Source organism: Nyctereutes procyonoides, unplaced genomic scaffold (assembly GCF_905146905.1).
Source record: "Nyctereutes procyonoides isolate TBG_1078 unplaced genomic scaffold, NYPRO_anot_genome, whole genome shotgun sequence".
In the NCBI taxonomy this organism is placed as follows: domain Eukaryota; kingdom Metazoa; phylum Chordata; class Mammalia; order Carnivora; family Canidae; genus Nyctereutes; species Nyctereutes procyonoides.
This window is the reverse complement of record NW_026575046.1, coordinates 51251015-51270321: the sequence shown is the minus strand read 5'-3', so window position 1 is coordinate 51270321 and position 19307 is coordinate 51251015. Positions and strand designations below refer to the sequence as shown.

The following is a 19307-nucleotide window of genomic DNA, read 5'->3' as shown; positions in this document are numbered from 1 at the left end:
GTAGAGTTTGCTCAAGGTCCCCAGCCTTTCTTCCTTAACCCTAAGATGCTAGGTACAAAAAGCAGTGGCAGGTTTTGTGACTATGCTCTTACCACTCCACCAGGCTGCTTCTCTGGGCCTGTTTCCCGTTCTATAAGATGCATCAAGAACCAAGTGGGGATGGTCTACCTCAGCGGAGCCCTTAGATGCTCTCAGGAGGTGGGAGTGAGGTGAGCAGAAGCAAAGTGGAGGGCAGGGCCCCTGGCCCGGAGAGGGCGATGGCCGACCTCATTTGAAGGAAGGTTTTCCTGTTGAAAGTTTAAAAATTGTTGGAAAGATAAGTTGTTGTTGTTGTTTTTAGCGATAGCATCACTCTACGGAATCTCTATTTTTAACAAGTCCCCTGGGGTGATTGATTGTTACCAGGAAAGTTTTGGAATCATTAGGCTCTTAAGATTTCTAAGAGTCTGTCAATTTCCTCTTAAAACCAAAGACCAAAAACCCTGGGGGGCTAGACTGAGAATGAATTCACGAACTACAGGTGGATCAGTTTATTAAGTAGGAAGTGGAGAAAGTGGGGGCACAAATATACTATGCGACACCCAAACTCAACCGAATCTGAGATTCCTGGAAAAACCTGTCAGTTACAGAATTGGCCACTTCCTCCCCCGCTGAAACAGGGGCTTGTCAGGGGAGACCAGGGAATAAGTCAGGTGGCAGGACCGGTGGTTGCTCTTGGGGCTGGGGGTGATCTCTGCGTGACTTTCAAGGCCAGGTGGTCTCGGACTCAGGATCGAGACTTCATCGCAGATGCAGCCAGACCCAGCAAGATGGCTGCGACCGTGAAGCCCTGGGCAGCGATCCGGGTGCGCATCATAAGCTGCGAGCGGTGGCTCTGACCCCGGTGGAAGCAGTAGAGGCCGTAGGTTAGGGCGGCCGCCGTGCCCAGGCAGCCTGAGGAGGGGACAAAGTGGGGAGCTGCACGTTCCGGCCCCGGAGGCCCCTCCCCGCTTCAGGCCTCTTGCTCAGGATCAGAGCTCTGGAGGACAGCCGAGGGAAGAGGGGTGGGTCCGACTGCGAGGGTCCGGTCGAGGTAGGATGCGCCCACTTACACGGCCCGTCTCATCTCGGCCCCCCAGTCCCGCCCTGCTCCCGCTCCCATCAGGTTCACGTCTCACCGCCTGGCCCCTTCGCCACATCTCCGGTCAGCTCGCCCTCCTGCCCCCCTTGGCTTTCCCGGTCCTCTCCTAATTAATTCCCTCAGACATCACTTTCCGTCTACAGTTCCTACAACGCCTGCTTACCTATGGGCACCATTGGGTTCTCGCGGGTCTTCCGAAGGAATTTTTCCTTGAAGCTTTCTGGAGTGCTGTAGATACTGGGGCTAAAGCCCTCAATGACTGGGGGCTGTGATGGTTCAAAGGGTGCCCCCGGAGTCACAGGGCCCGGAGCCGCCATGTCCCGGGCCACAGCTTTGGGAGAAACACCGACGTTAAGCTCCGCCTCCTGGCGAGGTCAAGGAAAGGGGAAAAGGACTTCGCTGAGCTTGTGCGCAGGCGCCAACCGCTCATTGCATTCTGGGAGTCGTGGTCATCAGCCCGAGATCGCGGCAGGGAGGACTACATTTCCGAAAACAGCGTGCCATGCCCTCGCGCGCATCCGCCGGAAGTAGTCTGCCACGCGAGGTGCTGCGAGGGGGAGACGCCTGGTCGCAGTTGCTGGTTCCGTGGTCATTGCAATGCCCAAGGCCAAGGGGAAGACCAGGAGACAAAAATTCGGTTACAATGTTAACCGGAAGCGTCTGAACCGGAATGCTCGACGGAAAGCAGCGCCACGGATCGAGTGGTGAGGGGACCCGGCTTTAGGAGGCGGGGAACCTCGACTGGGACGGCCGGCGAGGTGACGGTTCCCCGATCTCTCTGTCTCTTTGCTTGTAGTTCCCACATCCGACATGCCTGGGACCACGCTAAATCCGTGCGGCAGAACCTGGCCGAAATGGGGTTGGCTATGGACCCCAACAAGGCGGTGCCCCTCCGAAAGAGAAAGGTACTGATACGGCACGGTCCCGGCCCTAGACCCTGTTTCCCACCTGTTTAGCTGGCTTTCAGAACTTCTCCTGTCCATTGTCACCCTCACGCTTTTCTGGGTTTGCGACCTTCCCACAGCCAACTCGGGCAGCCTGCACTGACCGCGGTTGAAGGGCTCTTTACCAACCACCCTCATAGTCCCCAGCGCACATTGGACCTGGGTTGGAGGTCCCCCCGTATCTTCTTCACTCGTTTTTTTCCTCTTCGAAATTAACCTGTTTGGGTTCTTTGGCCTCTCAATGGTATTGCCCAGACTTTATCTTTTTCTGCCCTTAACTTTCCTAATAAAGAACTCCCCAGAGTTTGGGATTTTTACCTACTCTTCCTTACACCTTCCCCCAGTCATCTAGTTATTCTTGGTCTGAGGCTTCCTTAGTTTCTCCCAAATAAGTCTTTCTCTGCACCACACTTTCAAAAATAGCACCCATTTTTACTCAATTTTTTTCCCTCTCTTAATTCATAGCACTTGTAAATATTTGAGTGCCCCTCAATATTTGCTTAGTGTCTGTGCCCCTTTTTGTCAACATAGTCTCCTTAAGGGCAAGCACTTCGTGTTTTGTCCAGTGGTGCTTAGGATGTGACTAGTGCTCAGTAGTTAACCTAATAAATGGACTTGCTGATTGGTTATTTATTTTTAAAGATTGTATTTATTTGAGAGAGAGAGAGAGCAAGCATTGAGCAGGGAAGCGGGACAGAGGGAGAAGCAGACTCCCTGGCTGAGGCAGGGAGCCCGATGCAGGGTTCTGTCCCAGTACCCTGACATCATGACCTGAGCCAAAGGCAGACGCTTAAATCAACTGAGCCACCCAGGCACCCTTGTCGCATTGCTTATAGACAAGCTTTTTCTTTTTTATCCCTTCATGCCAGAGGAAAATGGCACTACTATTTCCTCAGATGTGATGCTGTAACCAAGCTCTGTCAGGTTGCTCCTCTTCATAGAGAAGATATCTGATATCTCCTCGTTGTAAATTATAAAAAGCTTTCATGGCCATTGTTTCACTTGATTAGCAAACATGACGTGAAGTAGGCAAGGAATATTATGCCCATTTTATAGATAGGCATAGAAAGATGAATTGCTTCCTTGAGTTCCTTTTGGAAACCATAAAGCCTCTGGAGCACTGGTTCTCTCTGTCATCTGTTCCTGCCTGAATTTGTGTAGGGATTCTTACAGGTAATGCAGTTGTGTTGGGATGGGCAGGAGGCTCTAGAATTTTCCCTCATCCAGGATCCTTCCTTTGTCTACTGGTCTCACAGGCTCTCTTCCCTGCAGGTGAAGGCCATGGAGGTGGACATAGAGGAGAGGCCTAAGGAGCTTGTGCGGAAGCCCTATGTGCTCAATGGTGGGTGCTGGCCACATTCCTTTAGGTCACCATTCTCCACCGTCAAGGCTAGAAGGGCCTTCAGATGTCTTCATTCTACAGATGGAAGAACCGAGGTTCAGAGGGAAGAAGGGAGCTGGTTCGGGGCTCATAAAGTTGAGACTGTGTCTCTGGGACATTTTCAGTCTACTTACTAAATTCTAGCATGTGAAGGAGGTCACAGATGTTCAGGGAGGATACAGCCAGGTGCCTGAGACGATAGAAAAGAAACCAGTAAGTCTTAGGCATGTGTTCAGCTTGTCATGAATTTAAGGATGAATGGATTTTTACAGAGATTCCACCATCTCATTTAATCTTTTCAGTGGCAAATCAATGTCATGTACATTAATGCTAGAGTGACAATGTTAAAACAGAGCAGAATAAATTCTGCAGGGAAGCAGGAATACTCTGAAATTCTCCATCCATCCTTCCTTTACCTGTCCAAGATGTTTAGCCGTTCTCCTGAAAGTAAAAGGGTTTTAAATTGCCAGACATTTGATAAGAGAATACCTGGAGTTCCTATTGTTAGACTATCAGTGATTCTCATAAGAATTACTACATAGGATTGCATAAATAAAATCAGGTGTACTTACAGATTTTAAAAGTTTTACTTCTCATTCTTTAAAGGATTTTTTTAAATTATGGCAAAAAAAATCACATTAAGTTTATCATCTTAATCATTTTTAATTGTATAGCTCAGTAGTGTTAAGTATGTTTATGTTGTCATGCAGCAGATCCCCAGAACTTTCTCATCTTCAAAACTGAAACTCTACCCATTAAACAAAATCTCCCATTTTGCTGGTAACCAAGTCAAAGATAATTTTTGACTATAAGGGGTTTTGCACTTAACCTCTAGATAACATTTAACCACCTTGTTTCCATGAGCAATTTTTCTCCTAGTTGAGATATGGGGAGCATTCGCTTTGCTATTTAATTAAATTAATTAATTTAAAGATTTTATGTATGTATTCCAGAGAGACAAGGAAAGTGCTCAAGCGAGGGAGAGACTGAGAGTGAGGGGAGAGCAGAGGAAGAGGGACAAGCAGACTCTATGCTTGGCACCCATTCCGAACCAGGGCTCGAGGTCACAACCCATGATACCGTGACCTGAGCCAAAACCAAGTGTCAGATGTCTAACTGACTGAGCCACCCAGGTGTCCCCTGGCTATTTTAAAAGTGAAGCCACAATTAGTTCCACAGCTTGGCTTTTGCCCTCATGTGGAGCAGTGAGGCACCTGGGCCCAGCCGCAGGCCCGGGTTCTTGCAGCATTAGTTCTCATACATACCTTTCCGTTTCTTGTTGTTGTTGTAACACTTTAAGAAAAGAAATTCTCCACGAATTTTAGAGATGGAAGAGTCCCAACCTGTGGTAGGCAGTGTATCTTCATCTCTTTCCCTAGGACCTGGTAGTAAGTAGAGATTATTATTTTGGTGCCTGCCCTTTACCCAGCTGAGACCCAAAGAGAAGTAACTTGCCTTTAGGTAGTTGCCATACTGATAGATGATTATGTCATAGGCAGAGCCTGGGATCGCAGCAGCTGAAGGGCACTGAATTTGGGGATGGAGAGGCAAAGTCCATCTGATGGCCGTGGTTTAGGATGGGGGGTGAAAGGATGACTGGACAACTCAAAAAGTGCAGGAGGCAAAACCTCATTTTCTGTGTCCTGGTTTCTTTCACCCTAGACCTAGAGGCAGAAGCCAGCCTCCCAGAAAAGAAAGGAAACACACTGTCTCGTGACCTTATTGACTATGTGCGCTACATGGTGGAGAATCACGGGGAGGACTACAAGGTGAGTGGTTTGGGCCAGATCCAAAAACTTGGATCTGTTGGGAAGGCATCCTGGACCATATGGGGTCTGATCTGTTTGTCTCTTGCCTGAGACTGAGTGGAAATGAACGAAAGAGAGACTATAGGAAATTTATCTCACTGACAGATGATTATAGCCGGGATAGACTGACTGCCCTGTGATTCATATTCTACTCACAGAGATGTTTTGTTTGCATGGTATTTTTAAAGAACTTGAATGAGGTGCCATTTTAATTATGGGAGTTATTTAAGCTCATGTTTTTGACCTCTTAAAAATTGGAAGATCTGGCTACACTGGATTCTGGTGCCTAAGTGGGATCAGCTGGCCACGGATGGACATTAACTACTCATCTGACCCCAACTCCTGCCTGGTTCTGAAGGGCATTTACACCCTTTTCCCCACATACACCAGGGTTTCTGAGGTGAGGAACCTGCCCAACTCAGGCAGTAGTAGGATCGAACCTTTGCCTGTCCAGCCCCTCCTCAAGTGACCCTTCTCCCTTCTTAGGCTATGGCCCGGGATGAGAAGAATTACTATCAAGATACCCCAAAACAGATTCGGAATAAGATCAACGTCTATAGGCGTTTTTACCCAGCGGAGTGGCAAACCTTCACTGAATCTTTGCAGAAGAATAAGATGGAGGTTGAGTGATTCGCTGATACCTACCCTGGGGCTGAGGTCTCCTCCTGGACCAGAGAAGCTGGAAGCCAGGGTTTAAGGCAAGAAGGGGCATGTGGCTAGATGAGGCTGGTCAAATCCCATGGAATCAAAAGGTTATACACATATGCAAATAGACACACTCACATTCCCTTCTCTGGGGAAGGAACTGCCTCCAAGAGGCTTCTGAGGGCCCCGAAAAAAGCCAGAACCTACTGTTTTCAGTGGGTGGTTTACATACAGTCTGTACATAATAAAACAAGGCTATTTTATTTTTCTGATGGTTATGTGTTCCCCTCATGGCCAAGTGCCAGGACTGCCCCTGTGAAAATCAACTCAGAGTAGAGAGCCCATCTAACATAAAGTGCTGCGTTCCCACACCCTCTTAGGTGTGGCCTCCCTCCTCTTGTCCTGTTTTGATTCCATTGTTCTGCCTTGGTTTCCGTCACAGCATTCACCCTTCTACAGAAGCCTACTGCTAACCCTGGAGTGCTTGGGCAAGGTCTATCTCCCCAACACTATATCTTCAACTATTACAATACCAAATCTCTCTCATTTTTAATGTTTCCCCCTCTAATCTGGTTCTTCCTGCTCTTGAAAAGAATTGGGTGTTTTTACATAGGTCATTTCACATAAAACCTTGTTAAGGTCTGTGGCTTTATTTTACAGGTAAGGAGACTGAGGCTTGATAGGTCAATGTGAGGTTTGAAGTCAGGTTGGTCTAACAGCTAAGCCTGGGCTTTCACTTGCTATCCTCCTTTTCAGTCCCATACTGTCAGGGCAGGCTGGAAACTGACAGGGTCCCAGAAACCCCTCCTATGGGACGTAGCTGGCTTAGCTCCTAACAGTGACTAACCCTTGTGAGCAGTGCACACAGCTTTTGGAATCTAATCTGCAGCTGAGTGTGTTTTTTGTTTCATTCTTTAAATAAGTAGGCTCCACGCCCAATGTGGGGCTTGAATTCATGACCCTGAGATAAAGAGTTATATGCTCTACGGACTGAGCCAGCCAGATTCCCTGTTTGTGAGGGCTTTTATTCAACCTCAGAACACCTCTTACACAGCATTCCGAATTCTGGCCTTTAAAGCTGTCCACTTGTTTCTTTACCCAATTCAGGTGCCAATTTTAGGAAGTCTTTCCTACTTCTGTCACCCATCCTGTTGTCCCTACACCCCAGATTTGCTTAGCAATACATACCAGTCATAACTGCCTTTTCATCTGCTTGATGTCCCCTACCAGACTGGGCTTGAGTGCAGGCACCTTCCTTGGGAATCCAGAGCTGAGCCCAAGGCAGCTGTTGGGGGAATGCTCCATCCTAACTTCTGGCTCCCAGGGATGGGGCAGCCAGATTTGGATACCTCCCAAAAGATTTGGAGTTAGGCCAAAACCCATGTTCCTTACCACCTCACTTCCAGGTGCACTGAAGGGCTAGGGCACTGGGATTTGCTGTTGACAAATGATTGTGTCACTGGAAGTATCCTACGACCATCCTCCTTACCTGCCCCTCACTGGAACTGTAATACTCAAAATCAGAATTCAAATAAAACAATATTTGAGGGGATCCCTGGGTGGCGCAGCGGTTTGGCGCCTACCTTTGGCCCAGGGCGCGATCCTGGAGACCCAGGATCGAATCCCACATTGGGCTCCCGGTGCATGGAGCCTGCTTCTCCCTCTGCCTATGTCTCTGCGCCTCTCTGTCTCTGTGACTATCATAAATAAATAAAAATTAAAAAAAAACAATATTTGAGTTTGGGGCATCGATTTTGTGCCTCAAGTAGCCACTGGCTCTCCTTTATGCAGTTTGTCCTTGGCAACCATGGGCTGTGGGTTCACAGGGCTTGGGCTGGGATAGCAAGGCCTCTTTACATCCAGCTCTTTGCTGGGACTTCTCCCTATGCACCTCATGGGCCCACCTCGCAGAGGCAGCACATGAGAAGTTGGTGGTTCTTTTCATAGCTACTAGGAAGGACTGAGGATGTGAGCCAACAAACATTACAGGAAACTCCTTAGGCTATTCCAGGTCTGAGGCATGGGCAGGTGCACAAGGATGAATATTACAGGTGAGTTTCAGCAGCTAGTTCCAAAGTGCTGCCAGCTGCTATTAAACAAGCAAAAGAATAAAATATTTTCCAAAGACAAGTGGAAATATTTTTTGCAGAATCTAGTGTTTCATTTAGGCAGACAGGCAAAACTCAGATTTTCATCACCTCTCTGTGATGAACTGATTTCACCACCCCACTCCCATCCTTACTGCTGGACACCAATCTGTGCAGGCTTACAGGCAGCAGTTCTGGGCACCTAGAGGTACCAGAGGAGACTCCTTGGGATAAGCAGCCAGTCAAGGTGGTCTTGGGAGCCTTCTTGCTTAGACCATCCACTCAACCAAGCTTTGGGCTCCTCAGAGGGTTGGCAGCAGGTGAGAAAATGGACAATCAGAAGCCACATTGCATTAAGTGATTCTTAATATCAGAAGCCATCAGTGCCAGGGTGAATGATCAGACATTAGTTCAGGAGGCAAGCAGAAGCTTGCCTTTGATGTGGAATGCCTACCTGTGCTCTCATGTCCAGAGCCTTCCTTCCAGTTGCCTTCATTAGAATAGGAGGGGCCAACATTTGACCCCTATCCCACGCTCAGGTAGGTTGGGAGCTATGGTGTTGGGGCAGTGGTGGGGAATAGTGTCACCCAGGCTAGCTCAGAAAGTTTGAGATGAACAATGGCTGGTTCCCAGGAGCAGCTGATCTGGGCTTTTGAATCAAAGGTCACATTCAGGAGCAACTGGGTAAGAGCACCACAGGCCAGGCACATGGGTGTTCACAAGAGCGGCCTCTTCCACCACTTTGTCCAGTCTAGTCCTGGCAGAAACCAGCAGATGAGCACTGCTGGGCACTCTGCCCAGAGGCCAGGCCAGCAGTCCCACTAGAGGGGCACAGCTGTGAGCCACAAATGCAGTGGGGCACACTCCCAGGCCAAGAGAACATGTATATTCTGCACAAGTATCAGAGCGGCGGTACTCTGGACCTTTAGCCCTCCTCAGTGGTATGTATCTTCTGGTGTACCACTGGGACCTTTCCATTCTGGGAGTGGTCTTCAAAGGTTGCTCAAGTAGATAGAGTTAAACTATTCAAGTTCACTCTCACTGGGGACTTTGAAAATTACATTATGATACTTATTAGACCAAAGGCAGATCTTAATTAGAAAAGGGTCCCCTGGGCAGCCCCAGTGGCTCAGCAGTTTAGCGCCGCCTTCAGCCCAGGGCATGATCCTGCAGACCGGGGATCGAATCCCAGGTCGGGCTCCCAGCACAGAGCCTGCTTCTCCCTCTGCCTGTGTCTCTGCCTCTCTCCCTCTTTCTCTGTGTCTCATGAATAAATAAATCTTTAAAAAAAAGGGGGGGGTCTCCTACAACAATGCTGGTTCCAGAGGTAAATGTCAAGCACTGGAAAACAAGGTGGAGCTTATAGCACAAAGAAGTTCCACAGTCTTTTAATGTCAAAATGAAAAGTTGCTGGCAAAGTTTCAAAGGCTACTCTAAAAGTTAAGTCATTTCTTAAATATTTAAAATAAAAGCAGAGAAATCTCTTCTTTCTTCTGCAGAAAGTTAATCAGAATTTCAAAGAACAATGATTATGTTGATATACCACAGCCCAAGAGCACAGCAGGCCACTCTCAACAGCAGTCCCACTGCTGGACTTTGGTAGCTTCCCACACTACTTTCCCTCCCTGTGCCTCCTCTCATGTAGGCCACAGCATGGAACTGAAGCACACTGAGTCAACGTCAAATGTCAAATGAAATGAAGGCACATAATCTTTTGTCTCAAAAAACAAACTGAGTTGGATATCTCCTCTTTAAAAAAAGTCCATTTGTGGCTATTGATTACTCAGTGGTCCCTGGCAGACAAAGTCCTCCTTCCTTTGCGAGAAATGTCAGTATATAGACAAACTGGCTGATCACCAGAAACAGAATCATGGTGTGTGCACTGCAGAGAACAGAAATTCTGTCCAACTTTTAGGTGGGGAGGGAGTCAGCAGGTCCAGGTACCAAAGCCTCAGGTACCGTCGGCTGATCTAATTCCCATTTCTTTTTACCTGGATTTACATGCTTGAAATGTCCTCTCCTGGAGTCACCATCTACATGGAAGGGGGCTGTGTCCTTTTGACACACTAGGTCAAGTGGTGGAGATACAGTTCATGTGGATCAACGTAAAGTATGAGACCGATTACAGTGGGAAAGCTAAAGCTTTGTGCCCACTTACATGTAAAGGTTATCACGTCTCAAAATTCCAGCTATTTCCTCAAAAACAAATTTTCATGACCATTATCTGGGGTTTTGATAACAGCACCTAGAAACAGAACCTAAAACTTTGGTCTGTTTCTCGTATAAATAAATAAATAATTAAAATACAGTTCTGATGCCAACACCCAGCTCCAGTTGACAGTCTTCTCCCCTGGGCCACAGGCTCCTTCCCCAGACTTCTGTAAACGTGGACATTGGCACAGTTAGGGCAAGAGCAGCAGCTTCTGTCTCCAGATTGGGCATGAGTGGGCGGGGAAACCTTTTGTTTTTCTGATTAGGGGTGAATACCACTTGATACTATAGTCTGGCAGGCAGGCCTTGGCTTGCAGAAGCAGGGAGGTTGCAGAACCTGCTAGGTTCTTCAGGTTCATCCTAGCACTTCTTACCTTCATGGCTGAAAAATGTATCTCTAAGTTAGAAAAAACTATGGAGACCACCTCTTTAAGAATGAGGGCCCCACGTGATCCCGGGTTCCTGGGATCGAGTCCCACATCAGGCTCCCTACATGGAGCCTGCTTCTCCCTCTCTGCCTGTGTCTCTGCCTCTCTGTCTCTCATGAATAAATAAAGTCTTAAAAACCAAAAAACAAACAAACAAACAAAACAATGAGGGCCCCAGGGCCAGAGAGGCAAAGATAGCACAAGGCCTTGAGCCAGCTGGTCAGGCTTGGAGCCAAGGCTCATTGTGTACTGCCCAGAACCTGCTGGTATGAGAGGGGCATGAAGTTACTGGCAGTGTACTTCTGACACTATACTCAATCACCAAAACTACAGAGGGGAGAACTGAGCCTGGGGAGCACCTTAATATACTCATCAGAGAAGGAGGGTGCCTTCAGTGGTGAAAGTTGGATCCACTTTCAGCCTGGAGTGAGCCAGACACTAAGCTCTTCTGCTGTCTGCCTCCCTGACCTTCCCAAACTTCAGCCTCATGGCCACCTCACCGGGAAGGCTTCTGTGTGGTTCTTGACCTTGCCCAGGCCCTGCTCTGGAGGGTGGGAAGAGAGAAGTGCTGCCACATGGCTCCCACCTCAGGCCCAAGCTGGTAATAGAGAAGTAGGAGCAGCAGAACTGGGGTCTCCAGGGTTGAGTGGTGAGCAGGTGGGGGCCAGCCTAGGAGAGAAGCTCCAAGAGCAGTCTCCAGATATGCACGGTGCCGGGGTCTTCAAAGCCGGGTCCTGCAGGGGCGATGCTGGCTGCCAAGAGGAAAACCTCTCGCTGGGAATCGATAGCCTGCAGGCCCAGCTCCTGTTGCAGTTCCACCATACTCATGGCCTCACTCAGGTCCTGGGATGAGATGGAGAAGCCAGTTGGAACACAGCTGACAATTTCCCAGCATCCACACTGTCATCTATGAAAAGAACTGTTCTTTGGCTACCCTGGGGAACACTGGGGTCTAAGTTCCCAGAAGTGGCCTCTGGGCCCCTTGGTCTAAATTCTCTTCGTCATCTCTGACTCTGTACCAACCTTCTTTTCATACCACCATCAGCCATTGTAAGAAACAGCACTTCCTATAAGCCAGGCATTGTGAGAGGCACTTGGATTTATTCTCATAATCTACACTTGACTGATGAGGAAACTGGCTTAGGGAGGTGAAGTCATTTAGCTAAGGACAAAGTGGCAAAGCCAGGTTTTAAACTCAGGTTGGTCTGATGACCAAGCCTGGAACCCTTACAGAATCCTAGCTCAGTTTCCTAAATAAACTCAGTAGTGAGGAGATCTTATAGTAGGGTCATTTCCAGACAAGAGCTTCACCTCCCCCAGACTCCTAGATACTAAGGCAAAAAAGAGGCCACTACATATAGAGCATGGCTGATGAGGGTACATTTTAATTTCAACCCTGACCCCAAATTAAAAGAATTCTTGGAGCAATTCATGTGATGCCAGAACCTTAGGTGTTATCTCCTGTAGATTCAAGACTGCTATACATTATAGTTTATAATTAGAATGGCGATATAATCATTCAAACCAGGGTACTTCTAAGACTTAAAGTGAGCACTATTAATAATTATACCAGAACAACAGGCATAAGCGGGGACCATCCCAGGCAGACCAGGACATATGGTCACGTATTTATAAATGACTGTCAAAGATTTTCTGATAGGCAGGGGAAACTGGGGTCAAAAGATGTATAGCTTCTTTCCAAGCCAGGTTAGAAACAAGTGCCACAGCTCTCAGGGACATGTGCAAGGCCATGGGGAAAAATAACAGTGAACTCTCTCCTGTGACAAGGTTTTACCTAGTATGTATTGAGAATGGTGTCTTAGGTCTATGCTGAGAGTTGTTGAGCTAAAGGCCCAGGGGTATAGCGTGGTTAAGAGCAGGATCTTAGAGGAATAGCTGAGTTCAAGTCCTGACTTTGCCACCTACCAGTTTTAATTTTGGGCACTGAGGGATAATATGAGGCCTATCATGGGGATTGTAGGATTTAAGTGAGTTAATGATTGTCAGGTGCTTAGCCTGGTGCACTATAAGCACACTTATAATAAATGTTATTTACTATAGTTATTTCAATCTGCTTAGCTTCTTATCACTTCCCAGCTTTAGCTCTCTGATTTAGAAGATCAGAAGGATGTGGCAAGAGTGGAAAAGGCACAAGTTTTGGAGTCAGACATCCCAGTTCCACTATTTTCAAGGTGTACAACCTTCCGGAGATTATAAAACCTCTCTGAGCTTAAGATTCCCAATCTGTAAAATGGGAATAGTATCCCATGCCTGGTAGGTTCAATTAGAAGCATAATATGAAATGTCATTCAAAACCATACTTGACATATGGTGGATGCTTAATCATTATTTTTCTCATTTCCCCAGGATGATGGATGACAGAGCAAAGAGGAAGGCAGACAGAGGAAGAGATCAGGGATGAGAGAAAAGCACAGGTAGAAGAGCAAGGGACAGTATCTCCGCCAAGTGCTCCAGGTCTCAGGCCTGGGCCTCAGTCGCACTCCTGTGCTCCCTGTCCCTGTCTAGGGATCAGCGGATCCAGCCCCACTGGCCGAAGCCAGCAGCCTATGGCCCTCACCTGCTTGTTGGCCACCACGACGACAGGCAGGTCAGGGTCCTTGTCCAGCAGCTTGTGCAGTTCCTGCCGGGCCCAGGGCAGCCGCAGCCGATCAGCCGAGTCCACCATGAACACCAACACGTCTACTTCATTCACAAACTCCTTCCAGTAGAAGCGCAGGTTCTGGCTGCCACCGACTGAGGAGAGGCCAGGGGCCAGCTGAGCCTCCCTGGGCCCTGGCTCTCTGTATACAGCCCCAGTACCAGCCCACTTCCAGCTTCTCAAGGCTCCATCAGCCCAGGGCAAGGGAGACCACACAGGCTCTGGAGCCAATCCAGGTTATCTCTGGCTCTGGTAGCTGGGCTCCCTGGGCAAGTCACTACCTTCAAGCAGCAGCATTTTCCTCCTCAGTAAACCTACCTACTAACAGGTTCCAGCAAAACCAAAAGATACCATACACAATGCACCTTTCATAGATTAGCATACAAGGTACTCATTAAATTGTACTCTCTGGGAATGCCTGGGGGGCTCAGTGGTTAAGCGTCTGCCTGGGCCGTGATCATGGAGTCATGGGATCAAGTCTCAAATCTCCAGGAGCCCATGCTAGGGCTCCTGGCATGGAGCCTATGTCTCTCTCTCTCTCTGTCTCTCATGAAAAAATAAAAATAAAATCTTTTTAAAAAATTAAAAAGAAAATAAAAAAAAAATTGTACTCTGGTTCTTTTTCCTGGGCTGCTTCCTGCCAAAGCAGAAAAAAAAAGCTTCCTAGCTTTCTCCCAGGACAGTGACGGTGTTGTCAAAGCCAGGACTCCCTGCCCAGCCTGTGCACAGCCATTCTCCATTCAATGTCTCTTGTTCAGTTTGGTCACCCCATTTTCTTTCTTCACAAACAGCATGCTCAGTCTTGCCACCAGTCTTGCCACCCCATGGCCACCCCTGTGGTGCTGCCAACTTGGGTTGCTTTCTTGTTCCTCTCTGCCCCTCTGCACGGCCTCTATTAACCATGCTACATCCTAGTGTTTTTGGATATACTTCTGACACTGGACTCTAAGCCCTTTGAGACAGCTATTTACATCTGGATCCCCCCAAAGCCCTCAGCACAATGCCTGGCACATAGCAGGCACTCAACAAGTATTTACTGAGTGCTTACTAGGTGCCAAGCACTGATCTGGGTGCTGGGGATACAGAGGTGAGCAAGGCAGACAGGGCCCTGCTCTCAAGGAGCTCACTCTGTAACCAAGATAGACACAGCAATAGCACATAAGCACATTTCAGAGAGGAAGGAAATAAGAGAAAAATGAAAATGGCTGGGGGTGGCTTTGGATTGGGTGGTCTGGGAAGGTCTCCCTGAGGAGGCAGCATGTGAGCTGAGTCTGAGATAATGAGAAGGCACCAGCTAAGGGAAGATGCAGAGGAAAGCACTGTAAGCAGAGGGAAGAGCAAGCTCAATGTGTTTGAGAGATCTGCAGAAAGCTACCAGGGTGGCCAAGGCAGCGCGCAAGAGAGGAAGACGCCACAGCCAAAAAGGTTGCTCAGGGCTTGACCACACAGGGGCTGTCAGGCTACAGTGAGGCTGTGAGGGATACCCTTGCAGGTTTTACACAAGAGTGACATGGGTTTCTGAAAGATACTGCTGGCTGACACTGGGGACAGAAGTGAAAGCAGGCAGACCAGCAAAGAGGCTGTTATAGTACTGAGATGATGGTGGCTCAGACCAAGCACTCAGTGGCGGAAGTAGGGAGTAGACAGATGTAGAATCTATTGGAAAATAAAGCTGAAAGAACTAGCTAATAAAATGGATAGGATATAGGAAGTGGTGGGGCAAGGGTGGGGGTGGAGTGGGGGGCAGTCATGAAAGATCCACAAAGGGCTCATTCTTGGCTGGGCTCCAGTCCAGGCACTGTAGACCATTACCAAGTGAGTTGTTGTGGGAAGGGAAAGTTCCAGGACTTGAATGGGAAATCTGGGTTTGAACCCAGGAGTGACCTTATAGAACCTGGATTGCAACCAGTCAGATTCTTGGGTAATATAAAAACACCAAACTTTTCTCCCAAGGCTGGGGATTGTGGGGTACTGTCTGCCAGAGTGGGTGTCAAGTGCAGAATCCCACTTGACCCTTCTGTGTCCCTGGCACAAGAAAGGGATATCCCAATGGGATATTCACCTGGGCCAGATTCCAGGTGAATATCAATATTTGCCACAATCAGGAAGGAAAGATGTAGCCAGACCCTCAGAATCTGATCCCACCACCTAGCACTTAACTAAACTCACCCAGTCTTTATGGTCTGAGCCCTTTGGCTGGCAGGAAGTCCACTTAGCTCTCCCACCAAGTCTGTGGTTGGGACATAGGTCACTAAGTACTGCTGTCCTCTCAAGTACTGCTGTCAAGAGACCCAATCTCTCCTGGAATCCCAAGAAGACTAACACTGAAGACAGGGGCTGCCCAGACCCTCTCTGATCACTCACTCAACAAGCTCTTCCAGTTACCTGCTTGAAGCAGGGCCCCAGGGGCCAGAGCTGGATCAGACTCATCTGTGTCCCAAGTGCTTGCCTAGTCAGGGACATAGGCTGGTAAGAGGCAAATATCAGCTCAGAGGAAGAGCCATTAGACTAACCTGGGAGTCAGAGAAGGCTTCACAGGAATATTGTTTGACCTAAATTTTTTTTTATGACCTAAATTTTTTTTTAAAGAGTCATTATTTTTTTCAGTAGGCTCCACACCCAATGTGGGGCTTGAACTCATGACCCTGAGACCAAGTTGATGCTCTACCGGCTGAGCCACCCATGTGCCCCTCACCTAAATCTTGAAGGAAATGTAGCAGTTTATCAGGGGAAAAAGGGCTTTCCAGGAACACCAGGGTGGCTCAGTGGTTGAGCATCTGCCTTTGGCTCAGGTCATAATCCAAGGGTCCTGGCATCAGGGAGCCTGCTTCTCCCTCTGCCTCTGTCTCTGTGTGTCTCATGAATAAATAAATACAATCTTTAAAAAAAAGAAAAAGGGCTTTCCAGACTGAGGGAACAGTGCAAGCACAGGACAAAAAAAAAAAAAAAAGAAAAAAAAGAAAACAGCAAGTACCCTTCAGAAACAAGCAATGTGTCATGGTGCTTAAAACTGAGAGCCTATAGCCAGAGAGTCTGCATTAGCAGACTGACAAGCTAGGTGAGCCAGGATAAATTATTTAACTTGCTGGGCTTCCCTTTCCTCATGTATGTAACAAGGGTAACAACTGTTTCCAGTTTTTTGGGAGTTGTTGGGAGAATTTTATTAAGTGCCTGTCAAGTGCTTGGCATACAGGAAACTGTGGCTTTTGGCATCTCAGTGTTAGGCATAGGAGCTTCAGTTGGGGTGAGGGACAGTCAGTGACCAAGTTGGAACTACCTGATCATGAATGGCCCATCATGCCAAAATACAGAGCTTGAACTGTATCCTGTGCCCAGAGAGGCAGGGGAAGAATGTCATACAGGGTCGTGTCCTGCTTAGATATACGTGCTGGAGCCACCCCCAGGCAAAAATCCCCGGCTTGGGTCCAACTGAGGTGACGGGGAGAAGGTATGTGTGTGTGGGGGTCTGCTCACTCTCTAGCAGGTCCACCTCGAAGTCTTTGGTGGGCAGCCGCGCAGAGTTGAAGCCCCAGGTGGGGATGTGGCCTTCCAGCGGCGGCTTTCCGGACAGCACGCGCAGGAACGTGCTCTTCCCCGAGCCATCCAGCCCCAGCACCAGCACCTCGCGCTGCTCCAGCTCCTCCAGCGCCGGCTCTTCCTCCTCCTCGTCTTCAGGCTGCAGGGCACAGGTCAGGTTGCGGCCGGCACCCTCCCTCCGAACTCTTCCCTAGGGAAGATCGAAGACACCAAAGCGCCCCTCCCCGTCCTCCACCCGTCAACCGGCAGGCAAGCAAGGTCTGGTGCAGTGAGACCGGTGCTGCCTTTGGAGTCCTGAATCCCAAACCCGGTTCTTCTGGCTTTCCTGAGTGACCTCGGAGAAATTCCTTTCATTCGCGATGCCTCAGCCTCCTCGGCCTGACAATCCCCACGTCCAGGGTCGCGGGAACCACGGAGGAAACCAGCCCTGGGGCCAGAGAAGGGGGCGGCGGCCTCTCCCGGCAGGCCCGAGGCGCGGGGGCGCGCACTGCGCAGGCGCCGGGAGAGCGCGGGCTGGCCCGGGCGCGGGCTCGACACCGCTTCGGGACCGCGCCCTGCGAGCTCGGCCGCTCGCGATGAAGCCCAAGGCTCGCGGCCGCGCAGGGCGGTGCCTCACACCCCCTGAAAGGCCCACCCAACCCCCGGTTCTGGGACTCACGGATGCCCCGCTGCCAGCCGCGCGCCCTTTCGCAAGGGGCCTGCGGGCTGCGGCGCCAAGTCCCCGATCCTGGCGCTTCTGCCCTCGCGGGGCGCCACACCCCCGGCTGCACGTGCGGAGGCCCAGACCCCGGCCCGGCACTCACGTCCCACTCGTCCCACTCAGGGAGGCGGGCGGGCTCCGCGCCCCACCAGGCCTCGCCCCGGTCCCAGCGCCGCTCCCGTCCGCGCCCGAAGTAGGCCTTCCAGAGGATGAAGAGTACTGAGCCCAGCACGGCCGCGGCGCCGCCCAGCGCCAGCACCAAGGGGCTCAGCGGCCGCGGAGCCATTGGGCCGGGGGAGGGCCACGGGTGCGGGCTGCACAGGCCGAACCCGCGGGCCCGCGAAAAATGGCCCCGCTGCGACTGCGGCGTCCGCGCCCACCCACCCGCCGCCGGCCCCGCACTACAAGCCCCACAATGCACCGCTGCTGTCGCGACAGGCGGCCCGCGGCCGGGCGGCGGCACTGGGCCGCCCACTGGAGCACGGGGGCTTCCCGCTCCGGCTGCTAGGTTCGGCTGCGGAGCTAGGGGCTGTGCCTGGGCAGGACGGGAGATGGTGATAAAACTGACACCCCCCGAGCACTTCTGTATGTCCAGTGGTCAGCTGACCGATGTTCTTGTTCACTTCGTAAAACAGTGCTTTTTAGAAGGGAAAGTCAGATCTCTCTTGTTTCAGGAAGCAGTCCTCCCTTACTTGTCACTACCTCTCTCTCCTTTTCATTGCAGCCCTTCTGGATAATGTGTGTTTCCTATTCTTCACCCAACCCACCCATGGAAACTGCTCTCATCTGGGTCTCTGACAGATGCTTCCTTGTTACATTGGTTGTTAACATCTTAGTTCTCATTTTGCTTGACCTCCTTGTACCATTTCACATTGTTAAATGAAGACTTAGCAGAGATGCCGTTCAAAACCTGGTCAGGATGCCCCCTCATCCCTTGGGGGATCACCTCCTTGGCGGGACAGGAACGCAAGGTTCCCAAAGAGAAAATTAGCACCAATGAGTTTATCCAGAGCTTTGCAGTCAGAAAATTAAAAAAAAAAAAGAAAAGAAAAAAATTTTTTATGGGATTTGTTCTTGGCATTCACGTAAGTTTTATGTCATTTCAAAAGAGAGCACTTAATCCCTTGAGAACTAAAGGCTTCTCAAGGTCCAATTAGGTCTTGCCTTACCTTTCCTGCCTCCTGACACACAGTGGGTGATCATCCTCTTGTCTCTCAGCTGGAGTTCAGTCATCCTGTGTGGTCACAGTGTCTGCCTGAAACTATCTTTCTGTCATTCTACTTGAGGATGTTGACCAGGCCTTTGCCATCTTAGGGTCTGATGTGCTCAGTGTAAGACTGAGGCCCAGAGTTCACACTTAAGAAATATTTGGAGAATTGAATCAATTGTACATGCTCCTCTCTTGGCTTCCTTGACACATTCTTTTCTTGATCTTCACCCGCCTCTCTATCCAAACCTTTTCAGTCTCTTGCCTGGCATTGGCTGCCATTGACTGAAACTAACTGGACCATTTGGGGAGGAAACTTTGGAAATGGAATTCTCAGGGGTTGGCCCCCATACAAAGCAGACCATGTGAAGGGTGAGGGATGGAGCCATGAGTAAACTAAACTGGCATATGACTGGCACAGTCCACCCCTCTGCATCCAGTTTTACTTTTATATCCTCTTTTACCTTTGTGCTTCCACCATGATGCAATAACCATCGTAAAAAGAGTCACTCTTTACCTTCTGAGAAAAGAGAAGACAAAGTCCTATCAGTCAATATATCCATCTCTGGATGATGTTAGT

At 49.5% G+C, this 19307-nt stretch overlaps 3 protein-coding genes across 5 annotated transcripts; 1 reads left to right on the top strand and 2 right to left on the bottom strand.

Moving 5' to 3' along the window:
* Nucleotides 1-515: 515 nt before the first annotated feature.
* On the bottom strand, nucleotides 516-1493 carry HIGD2A (HIG1 hypoxia inducible domain family member 2A). Its single transcript, XM_055325701.1, has 2 exons — nucleotides 1284-1493; nucleotides 516-933 (listed from the first exon to the last, which is right to left on the bottom strand). The coding sequence occupies exons 1-2, from the start codon at nucleotides 1435-1437 to the stop codon at nucleotides 767-769; spliced, it is 321 nt and encodes a 106-aa protein (XP_055181676.1). The 5' UTR covers nucleotides 1438-1493; the 3' UTR covers nucleotides 516-766.
* Nucleotides 1494-1561: 68 nt separating this feature from the next.
* Nucleotides 1562-6170, top strand: NOP16 (NOP16 nucleolar protein). The gene is made up of 5 exons (XM_055325700.1): nucleotides 1562-1824; nucleotides 1917-2025; nucleotides 3337-3406; nucleotides 5108-5214; nucleotides 5740-6170. The coding sequence occupies exons 1-5, from the start codon at nucleotides 1718-1720 to the stop codon at nucleotides 5881-5883; spliced, it is 537 nt and encodes a 178-aa protein (XP_055181675.1). The 5' UTR covers nucleotides 1562-1717; the 3' UTR covers nucleotides 5884-6170.
* On the bottom strand, nucleotides 3418-17889 carry ARL10 (ADP ribosylation factor like GTPase 10). 3 transcript variants are annotated; one of them, XR_008664413.1, is made up of 6 exons: nucleotides 17624-17889; nucleotides 16758-16959; nucleotides 13203-13378; nucleotides 11211-11467; nucleotides 4711-4827; nucleotides 3418-3635 (listed from the first exon to the last, which is right to left on the bottom strand). XR_008664413.1 is itself a non-coding variant. In XM_055325697.1 (4 exons), the coding sequence occupies exons 1-4, from the start codon at nucleotides 17804-17806 to the stop codon at nucleotides 11294-11296; spliced, it is 735 nt and encodes a 244-aa protein (XP_055181672.1). In that variant the 5' UTR covers nucleotides 17807-17889; the 3' UTR covers nucleotides 9358-11293. The 3 variants fall into 3 exon arrangements, 1 of the variants encoding a protein (XP_055181672.1); XR_008664412.1 differs by having other exon boundaries at nucleotides 3418-4827; XM_055325697.1 differs by lacking the exons at nucleotides 3418-3635; nucleotides 4711-4827 and having other exon boundaries at nucleotides 9358-11467.
* Between the last annotated feature and the right edge of the window lie 1418 nt (nucleotides 17890-19307).